The following is a 19,245-nucleotide window of genomic DNA, read 5'->3' on the forward strand; positions in this document are numbered from 1 at the left end:
TGTGGCACGGGTTTATACGATCTCAAACCATAAGGCTGGTTTCCATGTCCCACGATGGGAATAGAACCCGCGAAGGAAGGATAAACTCTTTACTTCGCGACTCTAGAGCAGAAGATCTTACCACTTCGTCTCATGGGTGACATTTGGTCCTAACTACGATGTAATTGTTTAGATCATTTTCATTTTGTGAAGAGATTTTTTTTAAAAAAGGGGGATAATAGAAATACATAAAAAGTATGTTCCATTCAAAGTATTTATTCTGACAAAACTTGTTTTTATGAAATTTAATTCAGTTTACAGAAGCCAATAGCAAAAAAGATGAAGAAATAATACTTCTAATAGTTGTTTTCCAATTATAACAGCAATACATTTGAAACAGAACGATTTTAAAGTAATTGAATCTCTCCCCTGGTGGGGGGATATTCCACATCAAATACTCCCGAAAGCAAGACTCTTGTTAAATGAATCACCAACTATCAGCTGATTTATCAGTTTCTTTGAAATGTATTAGCTATTTCAAGGGGAAAATATTATCAGCGTTACGAAATAAACCACAAAAATTGGGGATAGCGATTTAATAGTAATCGTTTTTCATACTCATCTCATGTTATCAACAGTTCAAGCGTTGAAAAAACGGTTATAGTATTATCTTAAATTTGCACCAGAGTTTATTGTTTGGCAAGAAATATATAAAACAGTATGGTGTGATGGCAATTTAAGCAAATCATGTGAGATTAGACACAAGGTATAACCTCCGGCGGGCGAGGTTGGTTCCTTCACTTACAATGTTCATGATGAGGAGAATAATGTTTAAATATACATGACTTTGTGAGAGTATTTGTGAGGAAAGTTATATAAGTAAATTAGTGTTCGCCTCTTTATGGCTTACCAGCACTGCTTTCTGAAAAACGGAATTATTGGATTTTTCTCTAGAATGAGTCCTACCTTGATTACAACAAAATGACCTAGCTTTGAGATCGTCTCAACAAAAGTGAGTATCATCATTTTTTTCTACAAATTACTTTTAATATAAGGTTTATCACTCGGTGTGGGCAATTTGCTCATCAATTAATGGTTTCTTTCATCTCAACTGCATTTCAAGTGTAAAGAAAGAAATATTAATGTTCGCCCCACTGGTCTGTGATTTAATATATTAAACATACACGGTGCACTGATCAATAAGAAGTTTTATTTCTGTTTATTGTGGATTCATTTACTGGTTGAGAAAAATATCCTGCATTGTTTGGTCGATCATAATAAAAATTGTTTGCTTTGAATAAATGATTTTGGCTAGATTGTGATTTCCAACATCGAAATGGTGCCATTGCAAAGAAAGCTTTCGGAAAAATAAATTACCTGACTGCAAGTAAATAATATTTAATTAATGCTGAACCAAGTTAAACATAGTCTATATAAACACGGGATACATCAAAAGAAAAATTATTTAAACAACAGAATATCATACAATATGCTTTGCAAACATTGAATGTGCAGTAACCAGGAAAGATACGTTTGATGGCCGATACCAGCAAACATTCTGCACCAAAACCTAACTTATCAAAGTTACACAAATAATGCCAATGGCGAGAGCTATGTTAAATGTGTTAAGGAGCAGTAAATCAGATGCAAATTGCAATTGTAATGGTCGTCACAAACATTGTTAGGGGAAAAAAACATCTGTAAGGTTGATTGTCGTTTTTCAGAAAACAATCAATTCATTATTTTCACATTGAATTTTCAAAGGATGTATTCCGCTTACTTGATCATGACAAAGATCACACGGCATGTATGACGAATCGACTAGAGATGCTTACTTGTTCATTGCACCCGATCCCATCTCTGATGTTTAGAGGTCCGTGTTTGCTCTTTTCTCAATTTGCATCGTTCCAATTGAACTTTGAGCTTGATAATTGTTCATTATTGTAGCTTTCATGAAAATGCAATACCGTTTCTTCAAGTTTTCCCCCTTATTACCACTTGTAAACCCAAAAATTAATAAAACAAATTAGAAATTATTCAGTGATAAATATGGAACAGGAATGATCATAGAAATATGCATTGTTTAAATAGAGGGGAATTACCATGGCAAAAGAGAAATATCTGCTCTTGCATAGAATATACTCATAAATGCATGCTGTGGCACTTTCTAATTAATCTACGCATTAACCAGTTGATGAAAGTTCTCATTAAATGTTATATAAGAACACACACTTTAAAGCATATTGTTAGCAAAGAGTTAATGAAGTGTTTACTCATAGACCTTTCTGTAAAAAGTGCAATTCAGAAAAGTATGTTAATTAACACCTATTTATAAAAAGGGGTAGTCGCTATTGTAAAAATACTATTCTGAAATAAATTTCGATCGTCAAAACTAAAGTCTCGCCCAAACGAATATCAACAAATAAACCTTGAAAATACTTTTTTTTCAATAACACCCACTTTCAATATCAAACGTTGGGTAAGAAAAGTGGGGAAAATTGTTAAATGGCGTTTTTAGAATTATGTTCGCCCGCGCAGGACGCCTTTTATTTGCTCTAGAGTCGCGGAGTAAGGAGTTGATTCTTTCGTCGCGGGACAAAGAGCCCGTACCTTCGGTTGATGTCCCGTATCACAATAGGTGCTAGCTTGTAAAATCGCCCTCTTTGCACAAAGGTTGAAAATGTCAAGCCCAGGTGTAAATGTTGCAGCTCTTCATCCGCAAGTTGTGGCGTCTCAATATGGGATAAAATTCAAGAATAAACGTTAAACAAACAAAAATACTTAAATTCATAAAGTATATGGGGAATTGGGCTTTGAAAAAATTAAAAATTTTGAACTTTTTTTGAAGCATTTGAGATTTGAAAAGCAAAGCTTAAAAAAAAGATTGTGTCATGTTTTCACTAGCGGAAGAAATTATTCGTTAGTCATATATACGTAACCATTTATTCACTTATATTCAGTAATTAGTCAAGTGGTACTGTACATGTAATTATTGCAACATGTACTCAACGGTCTATATTTTGTTGAATATCTATTACAATATTTTGTCACTTCTCTAAATGAAATATGTGTAGATAACGAACAGTATTCGAGCTCAAAAGTCCATAAAACGTTAAAAAAATATGAGCATAGCAAACACAGACATCCTAAACATCTGAGGTAGGATCAGGTTCCATGGGGAGTGAGCATCTCCGACCGACCGGTCAAATCCGCCGTGTGCACGAGGATATTTATCTACATTTAATATATGTATTTATAAGCAATTAAACATTTATCAAACGAAGTACACGTATGAAATGATTGTGGATAATAAGAAAAATGAAAAAATAATTGTTTAGAAAAATTATGCTTTGACCCATTGTCGAATCAACATAAATATGACTTGATTTTCAATAAAAAAAAATAATTATAGTTAAATTGGTCATTTATTGATTGAAAATTAAATGGCCATGCAGTGAAACACTTTACACATTTAACTCTTTTCAAAGCATCTCATTTAAACTTTCATTTAATTAAAGATTGTAAAGTGCATTGGTGAATGCTTATTGCCAAAAGTATTGATGCTTGCTTTTAAATGATACCCTACATCATTAGATGTTTATCATCTCTTTGGTTTATTATAATCAAATCAAGGTAGCAAGACTAAAATAAATATCATTAACACAGTAAAAACATATTGAAAAGTTGATTATGAATACGTTCAGAATACATGTATTCATGTTCCGTATTTTATTCATTTAATTTAAACCGTCCTAACAAATTGTAAGAATCGTGGATTCAAATGTATCAATAGATTATATTTTCACTTTATATGGTAATAAATATAAACTATATATAAGATAAAAGTCACACACTGACAATAAGCTGAACTTTTGTTCCCTCTCAATCAATCCCTTTTTAAAATCAAAATCAAAAAGAAACCACGACAAGAACCTTTAATATTTTAGAAATATATATAAAAAAAAAGTGACTTCTGGAAGTCACTTCGAAGCCTGCTCTTCAGTGAATTCGAAATTGAATGAAAATAGAAAATAGTACTTTTCATGCTTCTTTAATTTTTTTTTATCTAAATACGAAATATTTTAAGAACCTTTGATATTTTTCAAGAGCACATGGTACAATTGTCTCAAATCAAATACTGGTAATTAAATCAACTGCTTTGAAATAACTTTTATTGAAAAAAAAATACATAAATGTACGTGAAAATTAGGTGAAGCACAGTTTTCAAACAAAAGATTATAGAGAGAGTGCACAGTTTACATATTTTACAAAAGCCTGCTGGTGAACTATTGGGGAGGCCATGAAATCATAAAGTCATTAACGCTTTCAAATTGATAATTAAACCAATTTAACTGAAATGAGACATGTCCAAAAAATTCATCATTGTGTCAAATTTCAATATGTTATGTGGTGTGTTATGTTAACTTTACAAGTATTTAGGATTGGAAAACAGTCATATAAACTGTAACTTGGTTTTAATCCTTTCTTTGGATTCACGTTTCAGAGAGTTCAAAAGAGATAATTCTTTGTCAAGTAGATATAAAGGAACAGAAGTAGCATACAGTAAAAATGGGTATCTATTATCTTTTTGTGTTATTTCTCCACAGGAGATAATTAACGCGATTTTCTGTGTACTCTGTTTCAGGTAGATTATTAACTACATATTTCATATATTTAGAGTAACATTGTTTTTGTAGATTAGAACCAGAACTTCTGCATATTATTTTTAATTAATCCACACTCAATTTACCGTAACATCTGCTGTAAAGCTAATGTGAAATGTTCTCATACAACCGTGATTTCTCGTTTTTTTTTTTTTTAAAAAGCACTCATATCTTCATAACGAGAAATGTTCCACATATATTTGAAAATCAGATACAAATTCAAAGAGAGAGAGAGAGAGAGTTTGATCATGGTAATTTGCAAAGTACCCCAAAGCAAGGAAAATCCTGTTAAATATACTTATTTGTTGATAAATTCTATCTTTGGTCATAATAAAAGCTAATTTGTGTGTTAGCCGTGTAATCCATCTTTGTGATGGTTTGGACGACTGGGAATTGAGCACTACATTTAATTACCATGTTTTTCACAGCAAATAATGTGTAGAGCACATCTCTCAGACCGTCTGGATTTTTGCTTGGTCATTTGCATGTATGCCACTAATATACTTATTTGTTGATAAATTCTTAATTATCAGTTAAATGTATATATATAATGAAAAAAAGCTAATTTTGTGTGTTATGTACCAAAAAAGTTGTACTTTGCCAAATCTTAATGTGATGGTACCAAAAGTTGATTTTTTAGTCCTCTTAACAGATAACATTTAAATAAAACACCCCCCCTTTCCGACCATTTAATCAAAACATGCTAGTCCGCCATGTACAACATACATTTAATTACCATGTTTTTCACAGCGAAATAAATATGGGCAATGTGTAGAGCGGTCGAACATCTAACTCTTGGACGTCCGGTGAAGAAACTGTTATTTATGCTATTTTGATGTCGTTAAATGGTACATTTGCATGTATGCCACTAGCGATGAAAATCAGTCATTTTGAGGAAATGCCATCCGGAAAGAAGGATTTTTCCCCCGGGATTTTAATACAAAAATTATGATTAACAGCTTCAAAACCTTGAAAACCCAAAATATTGTAAAAATTTTAGAATTTTGAGGTAAGAGAGCTAAAAAACAACTTCCAAAGTCTCAACCGTTTAATTACAAGTAAACAGTTAAATAACAGTATATATATAGAAATACAAATCGATGGTGTATAAACAATTGATTTTCAGTATCTTTGCACTATCATGACTGACTTCAAACTCTTACCTCATATAAACTTGGGCAGCAGCATGCAGCAATCGTGCCTATGTAAGCTTTATTGATGCTTCTTCGACTTTTCATTGAGACAGTAAATATGTTTTAAACTGGTAAGCCATGGGATGTGTGAATGGGGTTCAAATAAGCACTCAAAACTTCGATTTTTCATGAGGAATTGCATTGTTTTCTACTCCATGGATAGCTTTTCTCCAACTTTGGTAAGTGTAATTTTTTTGTTTCTGACTTTTATTTGGAATTGGTTAATCTAGGACGTTGAAACAGACAAAGAGTTCGAACTAGCTTCTAAGTCCTTCTTGCATATTTCATAAATAATTAAGGTGAAAGTTGAGAAAATGAAAATTGCATTCAGCGCCTGAGTCCGTGAAGTATCAAATTAAAGAAAAAAGGAGATTTTTTGTAATGATACGACATCATCTTTGATCTTTAGAAACCAATAAACGATAGATACAAAGAAATGGTTTAACTCTGATCTGTGATAATCCCCTAAAGGTAGTTGTGGGAGGACTGACTGCACTTTTGCTTCTCTCGTTGCGTTCACGAATTAATTGTACGCAGACATGGTCTTTTAATGGTCTGCTATTGTATGACTTCGTTACCCCCCACTTTCTGAAAGTCTCTTCATCACAGTGAAGAGAGATGTTCAAACAGAATTTTCCAGTGTTGATGGGGCTTGATTATATCAGTGGTAAAAACGAAAAAAAAATTAGATAACATTCGATCCATTTCCTCTATCCATGCAAGGTCTGGTTTTGTGGTATCTAGTCAAACAAATGCATTATTTTTAAATTCGATTCAGATTATTATATTTTAGGAATAGTCGAACTTCTTTAATATCCAATAAACTAAATTTTAAAGGAATAAAACATGTTCTCATATCAATATTTTTCTATAGTGACAAAAATTGTTTTTTCACCTTCTGAATTTGACGTTATTGTTTTTGGTAATCTTCAGTATTTGGCCAATGATTTGCTTAAGGTTTGTACACATGAAATAGATGTCTAATGCCAATGGTAAGCGTAGAATATCGACTAAACATGGATCGAACAGACAAAAAACACAATGAAGCAAATGCACGTTCCCCCGTAAGGCTAAATGATAAAGATATACCATGCTAAGTAGATTATCCATGTTCCTATTGGAACTCACAGGAACCAAATTCAAAGGAAGATTTAAAGATGTTTTTGCATTCATTAACGACTATTACGCTGTTCTGCTGTGAAAATTGGAGAACATTTTATTGACCAAGTTTGCCTTCAACATTCGTTAATGATTCTTTCAAGTAACGTTTAGTACGAAATTCGTATGAAACAAGGGAAACGGTTACCTTCTAACAGAGGGGGAAAAAGATCGATTCCTGTTACAGCAACTTTTAACACGCTTATCTAAATAATTCTGTAGTGTCTTATTTAAACAATGAAAATGATTTCAAGTTCTAAAATAAAGAGGATTTAATGAACTTTTTAACCGAAAAGAAGTTTTGTAAAGAAGATAGTTTAGTGAAATAGTGAAATATTGAACATGCAGTGCGTCTGCGGTAAATGGATTCGCTAACGGGTAGAGCGAAAGACGATAGTATTCTTTGTAAAACTGAATTAATTTCTGTTCCATATATTTAAATGATAAACCCAGATTTAGCTAACCCTCATCATTTCTCTTGTTTTGACTGAATTGTTCTCTATACTTTTCAAATATCGCTTTTTTGTTGTTGTTGTTGTTGAAACAACTTAATCGCCATCACAGCAACAAAACCAGGAAAAAATTTTCGACGCATAATTAAACGCATTATGGGGGTAGATAATACATTGTTTATTTCTGTATCAAATCTTTAAGAAACTAAATAAAAGTAAAAGGAAAAACCTGTATATGGTAAAAATCAGCAAAGAAAATGTGGATTGCATATTGATATCTTATAGACTAACCTTAGATCCCAATGCATTAATAATTTTGATCTAAGAATTTTAAGAACTCCATATCAAGGAAATTGAGACTATTACAAGTCTGTTGGGGACGCTTGTCACTCGAATTCATTGAATTATTTAATTTAGATTTACTTTTATTACCACTTGTGTCGTCACAGCATTGATTTTCAAGATGTATGAGTAGGGAAGATTACACTATTGTGATGTTTTGGATATCAAATTCATGATTGAAATAACCCATGCGAGAGAAAGACCATGCGCCGAGCCCTAGCATTTGAGACACGAAGGCACTATAACTATCCAATCTTTGTGGTCTCTCAGAATAATTATTACAAGTTCGGTGACGTTCGATAGATTTACTTAGATACAAAGGAAGTCACGAGGTACAGTGTTCAAGACTGGGTTTTCTTCATCTAGATTGTGGTTCCTACATTGAATTCTAGTATTTTGAAAGGCTAGTGTAATGAAAAAAGTATCTACATCACTTCAAAAAAACTCGATTAATCATTGAGTGCAATGATATGGTTTTGTTGTAAATATTGCATAATTCATTTATATATCACCATCGTTGAGAGTATTGTATAGCTAGCCCATCTGTATGCCATATAATTTTAAAAGTTTTTCTCGGATTACGAATTGCCAAGCCTGTTGGAATATTATCCGGAAAACATCCTCATCATGGTCAAAGATGCCATGAAACAATTTGTTATTTCTATCCAATCAGATTTATTGACTTGGAAATGAATGTTTTTTTACGTCAGCTGACAGGATGCAAAATGAAAACATAATATATTGAATTATTAATTTTCCGTATCGTTAAGACAGTATGAAAACGTATTGCATATCTAATGAGGCATGGCGTTTTCTTCTCGATATAAATACTTTAATGGAAAAAAAAATTGTTTGCGCATTTTTCCGTTATTACCTGATCATGGCAAGGAGCACACGGTGGGTGTGACTGGTCGGCAGGGGATGCTCACTCCTGGCTCCATTTCATCTGATTCCACCTTTGATGTTTCGGAGGTCCGTGTTTGCTCTGCTACTATTTTATATTGTTTTATGGACTTAAGATTGAATACTGTTCGTTATCTCCATATCCTTCTTGATAAGTTTACTAATTGTAGATCCATACATGCATCTGGAATTCAAGGAGTGGATGTTGAAAAATTTAAACGTGTAAAAACGAAATAAACAAATGTCAGACTATTGTGATATACTTATATTCACAAATTTTCGACGCCCTTTCTATTTAAGTTTTTAAAAAACGAAAGTAAGAATTGGCATAAATATTTCATAATGTTGCTCAACTATGAGTTTAACGTTTTTGAATTTTTTCGCCAAATGAATTTATAAGTGTTTTAATAATTTTTACATAAATGTTTTAACGTGTCTTTGTAATCTGAAGCAAAAATGTAAAATTTTCAATTTTTTTTCTTTTATCTTTTAACTAATGTATGATATATTTTACATACATATTTTACATTTGAAAAAATGAATACAGGTGTAAAATTTTCCCCAAATCAATAACACTTACTTGAGAAACGTGTTATTTGCGGATTCAATATCTGAAGCATAAACCCTGCCTCCTTTTTCTCTTCAAAACGCAAACATTTTGAAAGGGATAGTAATTTTATTGGCTACCTGTGCTTAAAACAATTTTTACCTTATTGAATCTCAGGTGTATTAAATTGAGTACATATTGGTTGATCTGATTGCTAAGGCTTCAGCTTATTTGCACAAAACTAAATGGTGTTTGCATAGATGAAAAGGTGGCTGGACACTAAAATCGTTAATTTCAGACACGTGCCTTTAGAATGGTTGTTAAACTTATAGCAGTAACACCGTATCTTGTGCTTGGTGGTTCTGGTGTTGATTGATAGACTTTGTTTTTAAAATCGTTAAATTCAGACTCGTGCCTTGAATTAGTTAAACTTTCTGTAGTAATTGCACTGTGCTTGGGTTAAGACTACAGTTAATAGACAGAAATTTAAGTTTTGATTTTGGAAATTTTGTTGATGAATACATGAGCATTTTTAAAAGTATTTCTACTTCTTTTTAATGAATAAGAAAGAAGAAATATTTTCATTTATTAAGTATAAATTTTATTTTCAAAATTACCTGTTAATGACACTCACGAATGAAATAAACATTAGATATGTTATTTTAGTATACTGTCTGACAACAAAATAATACAGCTATCCTTCTTGCTAATAAATTATCAGGGTATTGAATAATAAATCCTAATTTAATGTTGCAAAAGAGTCCAGGATCCGTCAATAGTATAATGAACCGGTCTACAGTTGAATTATGCACTCGCTTTTCATCAGTTGTGTGTAGATTTTTTACGATCATATTATCAAGTCTTGCACAGGCCTCCAGAATTCAGCAGGAAATTGTTACCATGTCTATAGGGAGTTATCTGCCAAAACACTGCATTGTATTTTCTTGCCAATCATGAATTCAACAAACAGTAGCTTTAAGCATTGTTTTTGTAGCGTTGTATAATAACCATGCAATGATAGACTGGTGTTATGATTTCGAAGCCGATTACAGATAGAAAATATCCATACACACGTCATTTTTTGCGAAGTGATGCAGATTCTTTTTTGGGGAAGTATAGGATATACATTGATGTTTCTAAAGAAATTAGATTAGTTTCATTAAATTTGATAATCGAGTCATTTTAACCTAAATTAATATTTAGTTTACAACTCAATGCAGTCTTAACATTATGGTTCTGTTTTGGCTGTATACTTTTTTCATCATGTGTTGCACCATGTCTAACAGTCTGGAATGTGACCCCCCCCCCCCCCCCCCAAAAAAAAAATTAAAATAAAATAAAAACGAGATTAATTTTCATAATTTAATTACAAAATCTTTACTATCTTACAATACATTTTGCACATTAAAAAGTCAAATTTGCTAAAAATGTATGAGAAAGAAATTCTTATTGTTATTCTGAAAGAAACCTAAAGTTATTTCAATTCTGTACTTTTTATATATCGAGAGCATTTAATGCTGGTGAATATTTTAATTAAACACGACCAAAGATGTAAGTAACAATTGATGAAAAGAACTTCACTTCACGCACGTCTCTGTGAGAAAAAAAACTACCGCTCTCTTGCACTGTCCACTTTGGGAGCTGTGTTTGCTTTTGATAACCAGAATAATGGTGCCATTTAGATCATGCAAGCATTGGTATTAAAGCGGTAAGTTATGACAATCAATGGGATCTAAATAAAACAGAATCGAATCGAAGGATGGCAGTCCTGACTACCTCAAAGCGTAAAGACCGAGCCACGCATCAATTCAATTTATAGCTCGTCTAGGATCTAGATGTTTGATCTGTTTTTGAAATAAAAATGTATAATTACATTAAGGGTTTTGACATTTTGCAGAAATTTGGAGGAAATAAAACCCATTGCAGAGAATGGATGTAAAATGGTCAGTTACAATTTTACAGACCTTTCTGTGTTGGAGTATTCTGATCACAGTCTTCAGAAGTAGAGGTGAGTGCTGAAATACATGTAAATATTTAACTTATCTTTTTGGTTTATCAATACAAGAGGACAATGCGAGAAACATTCGGTTTAATACTGAATAAGAAAAGAAAAAACTGTGTTTGTAACCATTGTTGAGATTTCTACATTTAATGATAGATTGCAATACTTTATACACTTGCTTTCAAAGGCGTAATTCGTATTTGATTTCCACTTAATTTATTACTATAACGTAATTGCAATAAATTTTAAAGGATGATACTGGGTTCATTTTTAAAATCAAATATGTTTTTTAATATATTTTTGAAAATGGTCTTTCGAATCTCATGTTTTCAAAAACAGAAATACAGCACAGGTCATCAAGGGTTTCTCTTTCTTTTTTTGTGATTTGTGTTTGACAAATGTTTATTGGTATGCAATGACAACAAGGAAATTAATTTAACGACTTCCTGTCTGACCAGGTTGACCAACTAGACTTACCGAAAAGACTTAAAGCACTTTACGGTTTGAGGTCCCAGTGGACTGGTAAAAAACTAATTCAGAAATGTCTTGTCCTTAAGCCTTCCTATACTTCTATTCAGAATTACTTGTAATGAAATAAGAAAGTGTCAATTATCTCTCAATTGTATTTTCCATACCCTCACATTTTCTCTCCTTAATATATGATTTGGAAGCTTAAAAGTATTATCGGATCACGTTTGCTTTACAATTATCGTTTTCAATACTTGTTATTTTTCTTGTGGAATATAATTTAATGGGATATGCAGATTTTTTTGAGCTGGTTACATTTCTCTAAAATAGGTGTAAAGTGTAAAAAAAATATTTCCAAAAAAAAAAAAAAATAAATAAATAAATAATAAAACTTAAATTTTGCCTTAAAAATCTCAAAAAGAATTGCCGTGCAAGTGAAAAAAATCTTCAGTGTATCTCTCGTTTAAAGCCATTATTTCGTAAGTTCTATTGTTGATGCAATGAGATTGTCAGAAAATACAATTTATCATTGAGTAAAATCCTGACTGAGATTTTTATGCTAATTGCCATTATTTATACACTGAATTGACGACAGATTTTTCCGTTATTTTCTGATCATGACGAGAAGCACACGGCGAGCGTGACCGTTAGGCAGGAATGTTCACCCTCCATGGCACCTGATCCCACCTCTCATGTTTTGGAGGTCCGTGTTTGTTCCGCTCCTATTTTGTATTGTTTTATGGACTTTTGAGCATGAATTCTGTTCGTTATCTCAATATATTACATCCGCAAAGATATCCGTACGAAATGTTTCATTGCTTACGCGGTTAACGTTCTTAATTATGGAAAACAAACGCAAGGGAAATGACGAAGCCATTTTACTATGCAAAAACACAAGTTCCTGCATATAAAATGACGTAAGAATGTCTATAAAAACTAAAAAAATTATAACCTTTTTCAAAAAAATAGGAACAAAGATTACCTGATAAGAAGAAAAAAGTTTCTATTTCAAAAGAATTTGGATATATGATTTGTCTGAATTTTCGTCAAATTTGAACTTACTTAAGCCACTCATACGACTGTTTATATCTGCAAATGAACATCTATGATAAAATATAAATGATAAAACTTGATTTTTTTCAATCAAGTCCACAAGTCTTAAAAGTTTGAAGTTTTGGGAATCTTATTTGAATCTGGAAAACAACATTTCATTTTATGCCTGAACCCCTGGAAGTAAGCAATCGAATGAAATCAATTCAAACATTACAGAAATAGAAGAAAAAACAAAGTTCTTGTAGCAGTAGAAACAAATATCATTCATAGCAATTAACTATTAATATTTTCTGGAAGAAAGTTAGAGGCATTTAATTACTCGACTTCAAACTGTCAGGTCTATTTTGAAACAACAAGTTGTGCAATTCGACACAAGATGGTTTTCTTTGATGGTCTGTAATATTGATGCCTTCCGCTGCAGGAGAGTCCGTGTTGCTCTCTATCGAGGTTTTCTTATTGAGGCGATTTTGGTTGGTCTTTGCCAATTACAGTCAAACTTATTAAAGAACTCGAAAAGATCAATGGCAAGATTGCATGAACATATTCAATCACAGGCTGAGTTTCAGCAAGTCTAAAGGGTAAATTATTACCGATATTAACGGAGCCTCGCTGCTGCAAAGCCCGCATGATCACCATTCAACACCCTATAGAAAGTCTTTATATTGGAGGTGTGACGCAAATAAACATTTTATGTTAGTTTTTTGTACCTTTAACAAACTTTGTTTAATTTATTTCTACTCGATATTAACAACGCATTGGAGGAGTTAAATGGAATCAGAGTTAAATCAATCTGTATGAGCGATAAAGGTTTTCAATAATAAACAATTGTGTGATGTTCTTAATGTAGCGGCTATGATTGAATGTTGGGAATTAATTATAGTTAGGAAGCTTGCTAGGTGCTAAAATACAAAATAAATAAAATCCCATAGTTTCTTTCTATTAATAGTTATAATTTAAAGACATTCCTTACCTCATGGGGTATATCGTTTGTAAGAAAAATTATTGCTTTTTCTTCATAATTTAAAATTATGTACTCTATAAATCATAATTATTCTCATTAAATGATAATAATAACAATACTTTCTTTTGCCTTTTTATGCTACCGTGTTTGTTTGCATATAAAACTCTTACAAACTTTTTACGAAGTTTGAAAATATACATTTTTTTTCAAGCAATAGACCAAGAGTATGCAATTATATTTTCCTCAAGAAAGAAACTAAAACATTGAAAAAGAACAATGTTCAAGCTCAAAAGTCCATTTATTCAATACAAATCAGGAGCAGAGCGAAATTTGACTTCCAAACATCAGAGGTTGGATCAGGTGCTAGGTGACCCTCCCTGTCGACAGGTTAAACCCGCCGTGTGCTTCTTGTCATGATCAGGAATAACGAAAAAAATCTCATCAAATCAGTGTGTAAATAATGACATCATTTAATATGAAAATCATCCCACTGTTGGACATAGAGACCGGTCCTTCGGATGAGACCGTATAAACCGAGGTCCCTTGTCACAGTAGGTGCTGGCACGAAAAAGACCCCTTCCTACTCAATGGCCCTAAGTGCCGAGTAAAGGTCAAAATTTGAAGCCCTTCGCCGGCATACGGTGACGTCTCCATATGAGTGAAAAATTTTCGAGAGGGACGTTAAACAATATACAATCAATCAATCATTAATATGAAAAACGTCAATTTGCATTTGACTAATAATAGATCGTGTTTGCTGACAAAATCATTGCATCGACCAAAGAACTTTGCAAAATGATGACTATAAGATAGTTTCCATTAACAAGAGTTATTTCCCGTTGGCCGCCATCTTGTGGGTCAACCAGGTAATTTTCCCTCTCTGTCCTACCAAATATAAGAGGGTGTAGCAGAAATATTTGGGGGGAAATCGTTATGGAATAAACATTATGAAATAAAGGAGGCTCTAACAAATGTATAATTGTCAGAAAAACAATACTTCCCAGCCCACAATAGCCAGTATAAAAAGTTAAAGTTGTTGAATTATAGGAATATAGCATTGACCCACAATAGAAGGGAAATAACTCTTGTTAATTTGGGTCTACTGAAAACTACTGAAACTTTTGGTTTTTTTTTTTGCTTTTATTATCAACTTGTTTTACAACAACTTAAGGATATCCGATCCTCAGCCAGGAAGGATAACTCCAAAAATTAACATTTAATTTGAAATGCATCAAAATGAAGCTTGAAAATGAAATATTTTCATGCAACAATTTTCATTTTATTCATCTTCATAAGATTCAAGGGTTTTAGAAATCTTATAAAAAGTCCTATAAAATTTGACATTTATACCCTATAATAGGAGAAAAAAGTAATACAGTTTTACAGAAATAAGATTTTCTTGAATCCAGTCTTAGATACCAATGCTTTATAGCATGATATGAAATGAGAAGTGCATTGTGGTGTCTAGCAATGATAGCAAAAGCCTTTTGTACTATGTATTATAGAACACATGATGGAAATAGAAGATAAAAAATACCAAATAAGTATAAAAATCATGACAATTTCTCTGAATGCCTGGATATCTATGGTTTGTTAGCCTAAGATATATTTGTTGATCAATTTGCAATTAGAAAATGCATTGCTGATATTCCAATTCGTTTTTTCTACGAAAATATTGGAGATTTGACTATTTTCCCTATATAATATGGTTAACTTTGATGTTTAACTTTAAAGAAATACTGTGGATAAAATTACATAACTTTGTGGATTCAGAGATACTTTTATGAGTATTTTTGATTACTTAATTGCTAATTTTATAAACCCGAGGATCAGACTACCTTAACCCGTTTTAGAAATTGTTCATAGGTATTGCATTCTCTTGCGTAGCGAATAAGTTGAGAGACATCAACCCAGTATGAAGATGAACAATTTATTTTGGTACATAAGTAGAAGAAGGTGACGATTGAAAAGTTGAAGTCACAGGTTTTACTTGTTGTTACGTTACTATTGATGTTTTATAGTAAAATATCCAAATATGAAAAAGATGTGTGTTAGACTGTGTTATCCTCATTTCAAGCTTACTGAAATATATCAGGTCGACATATGAATGCCAGTAACCATTGTTAATTGATAATATCTCGTCGATATACCTAAATGTCGAGTTGAAGGCCACAGCAAGTGCTTTCTTCTTCACAAGTTTAAGATTTTAAATAAATTCTGTTTCATATCGATACAAAAATAGGTCTGCTGATCTGGATATCTGGCACCCATGGGAATTTTGACAGTTGAAAGACTTTGTTTATAAAAAGTACATAGACTGTAAGTTCTTTGCTGTATTTTGAAGTCTGGTTTACATTGAGATGGTTCAGCAGAAGCACAAGAAAATATATTGCATAACTGATTTTGTATGACTTCTCCGGGTATGGGGTTTTTTTTTGTCCTGTTTAGGTGTATTGAATAGTGATGTTTGTTTTCAAATAAATTCAGTATATATAAAATCGGGCAATAGAACTTTTTTGTTCAAAAAGGGTGGATGTCTTGTATAATTATTTATATTAAATTCAGATGTAAATTGGTACCACAACTATACAAATAAATGGAAGGAAGATGTTTTTTAAATGAAATAATTATAGAATGCTCAAAACAAAATAAAAATAATCTTTTGGTACGAAAAAAATATAATTTGACCATTCTTGGAAGATTTTTTTCTAAGAAGAATGTTATTTGTGTCATATAATAAAACAAACAAAAGTGATTGTAATCTTTAATTATAATCTAGTGAAAATAAAGTATTTATTTATATATTTACATTTATATCTGAAGATTTGAATATCTGTTTACACCTTGATTACTTATTTGTAAGCTATGTGACTCTAGATCTACTGTGGGCAAACGTAATATTTTAGATTCTATTTTTTTGTACAAAAAACTGAAAATTTAAAAAACTCTTAAAACATGTAAACCAACCTAATATTTTAAGATGTAAAAAAGAAAGATTTTCAGTTAGCTCTCAGGTGAATTAAGGTGATGAAGATTTAATACATTTAGCATAAAGTATTTTTTGGTATTACATTTACTATTTCATTCACAGTATTCATAAATACCCATTAATTGTTAAATTCAACAAAAACATTTTTATATGAAATATAAAAAAAAAAACATTTGTGTACTTTTTAAATGAATTTCACAGCTAAGGCGAAATAGGAACATACCTTGAACAAAAATACTTTCTCTTGATATATAAAGTTTGTGGTGAAGTCGACCTTGATTTATTATTAAAGAACATTGATATAAAAGGAATCAGCGTTTGTTTTACATAAAATTGCATCAATTTGTGTGAAATTCTTGAAATGTATTTAAGCCCGACTTTAACCACAACCCCTGGCATATTTATTTGTTTTTGAAGTGGTTGGCTTGATATTATTCAGAAAGTGGTAATGTACAAGTTAAGAGTAGGTTTAAAAGAAGCTGAAATAAGCTATAAGATAACTCTTAAATCACTTAAGATTTATGTTGATAACTGACACACGCCAGAGCGTTATCTTTGAAACTTATGAGAGAGGATTTACAAAATTTTGTTTATTTCGAGTACGCATATTCAGGTTTTCAGTGTTGTTAAGTTGATTCCCATTGGGGAGGTCTGGGAATAAAGTACATAATATGGGCTTTTTATCCATCAAACATTCAATACACACAGCACATGCAATATCGAATTAACCTCTCCAGTTGAAAAAAATATATATTTGGAATTCGCTGATAATAAATGTCACTGGATCCCGTATCAAGATATCCCAGGCTCTAGTTGGAGAGAAGAGCCTAGTCTAGTCATTCATCTTTGAACATTTCTGACACAGAAAAACCCCATCACCCAATAGGCCGAAAGACCTTATTGGAAAAACAAATTGATTTCTTTCATGAAAAGGATTTATTTATTTGAATGAGAACATGCAATATTATATCATACATGCATTTAAAATTTTGTGTTATTAAATAACACAAAAACAAATACAGATGGCTTTCTCTTCAAAATTAGATATGAAATAAATGTGCCATAGACATGATATCATTACGCCGATCAATGGCAGAGTACCTTCTTGATCTTTTTAGCACATTCAAACATTCTTTTGTTTAAATAGATATCCCATCTCATCCGATCTCATTTTTTATTTGTAATCGAAACTTAATTTTATTTCATATGATTAAATATGAAAGGTGAATGAAGATATCAGTAAATTATCTTATATATATTTTCATCAATATAAATTTGAAATAATTTGAAACTATGGACCCATGGAAGCACAAGGTGTGGGATCAGGGGTCCTGGGAGGAATAAACATCCCTTGTCGATCGATCTCACTCGCCGCTAGCCCTCTGTTTTAATTGGATAAAAGGAGGTTATCTGTAATCAAAGTTTTTAAAGCAATTACCAAAAATTAATATTAAACGCATTTATTTAATCACAATACGATCTAACGATAGAACCTACAGTATAATTGCAACGAGATCATTCCTTACCAAAAATTTACTATAGTAAGCTATAATTAACCATAGTTAACTATAGATTCAAACTAGAAACTTTGGAACTTTGATTTACTATAGTGGAAAACTTCGATACTTTGATTAACTATTGTGAAAACTTTGGAACTTTGATTTACCATAGTGAAAACTTTGGAACTTTGATTAACTGTAGTGAAAACTTTGGGAGTGTGATTTGCTATAGTGAAAGCTTTGGAACTTTGATTTACCATAGTTAACTTTAGTTTACTATAGTATTATTTTTTGTTCGGGTTTTAACAAACATATTTTTTGTAACGTTGACTTGAAACGAGACTGTAGAAATCTCTACAGAACAATCTTATGTTTCAGTAATTAGCCTCGGTTTATTTTATCGTAATTAAATGCCCCGAGCATGCTTCTGCGTACAGAATCAGCTGTGAACCATCTAAATACTTCTTTAAAAATCAAAAATCTAATTTATTTACTGATACTTTATAAATTTTGTTCATTTCGTTTTTATACTCTATACTTGCAATTACCCTTTTGGTTCTGTAAACGCATGAAACATTTGTAAACCAAAAAATGCAAATACTTTTAAAAATTATTGCATTCGTGATGATCTTTGAAACAACAATGTTTTCTTAGTCTCGTTGATACCGATTCTCAAGTCCATGTTTCATATGAAAATATTTCAGAATATGAGAAAGATTTCCAAAGCCAAAGCAAAAAAATGATTTGTATAAAATCTACACATAAAATGTACAAAATAGTGTAACAGTTTTAATTGCATGCATTTTGAAGAATTAACTTTAAATACAATAGATATTTCATGAGTTAGGGTAAAATTGCTCCCACTAGGGACATTTCTTTTGTTTATCCTCCCACGACCATAGCTTTAAACACTCTCAGCTTTCCCTGAGAGAAGTTGTTTGTTTAACAATGTGTGAAGCCTAAGACAATAAAACAGACACAAATTGAATTTTAATGATGAGGCGCTAAAAATTACTTTAGCGATAAAAATCGGAC

At 31.6% G+C, this 19,245-nt stretch overlaps 1 protein-coding gene across 4 annotated transcripts in view; it reads left to right on the top strand.

Moving 5' to 3' along the window:
* The first annotated feature begins 680 nt into the window (after positions 1-680).
* The window catches only part of LOC134233766 (neuronal acetylcholine receptor subunit beta-3-like), a 34,022-nt gene continuing 15,457 nt past the window's right edge, over positions 681-19,245 (top strand). For 2 of the 4 annotated variants that reach the window (XM_062715771.1, XM_062715770.1), the window contains exons 1-2: positions 681-991; positions 11,136-11,246. In XM_062715771.1, the coding sequence (XP_062571755.1) occupies positions 11,168-11,246 (79 nt within the window). In that variant the 5' untranslated portion in view covers positions 681-991; positions 11,136-11,167. Of the gene's footprint in view, positions 992-5,837; positions 6,016-11,135; positions 11,247-19,245 lie in introns of those variants that run through there. The other 2 variants (XM_062715768.1, XM_062715769.1) reach the window with 2 other exon arrangements.

The sequence above is a fragment of the Saccostrea cucullata genome, unplaced genomic scaffold (genome assembly GCF_032062105.1).
Source record: "Saccostrea cucullata isolate Sc308-1 unplaced genomic scaffold, CSIRO_AGI_Scuc_v1 ctg484, whole genome shotgun sequence".
Lineage (NCBI taxonomy): Eukaryota > Metazoa > Mollusca > Bivalvia > Ostreida > Ostreidae > Saccostrea > Saccostrea cuccullata.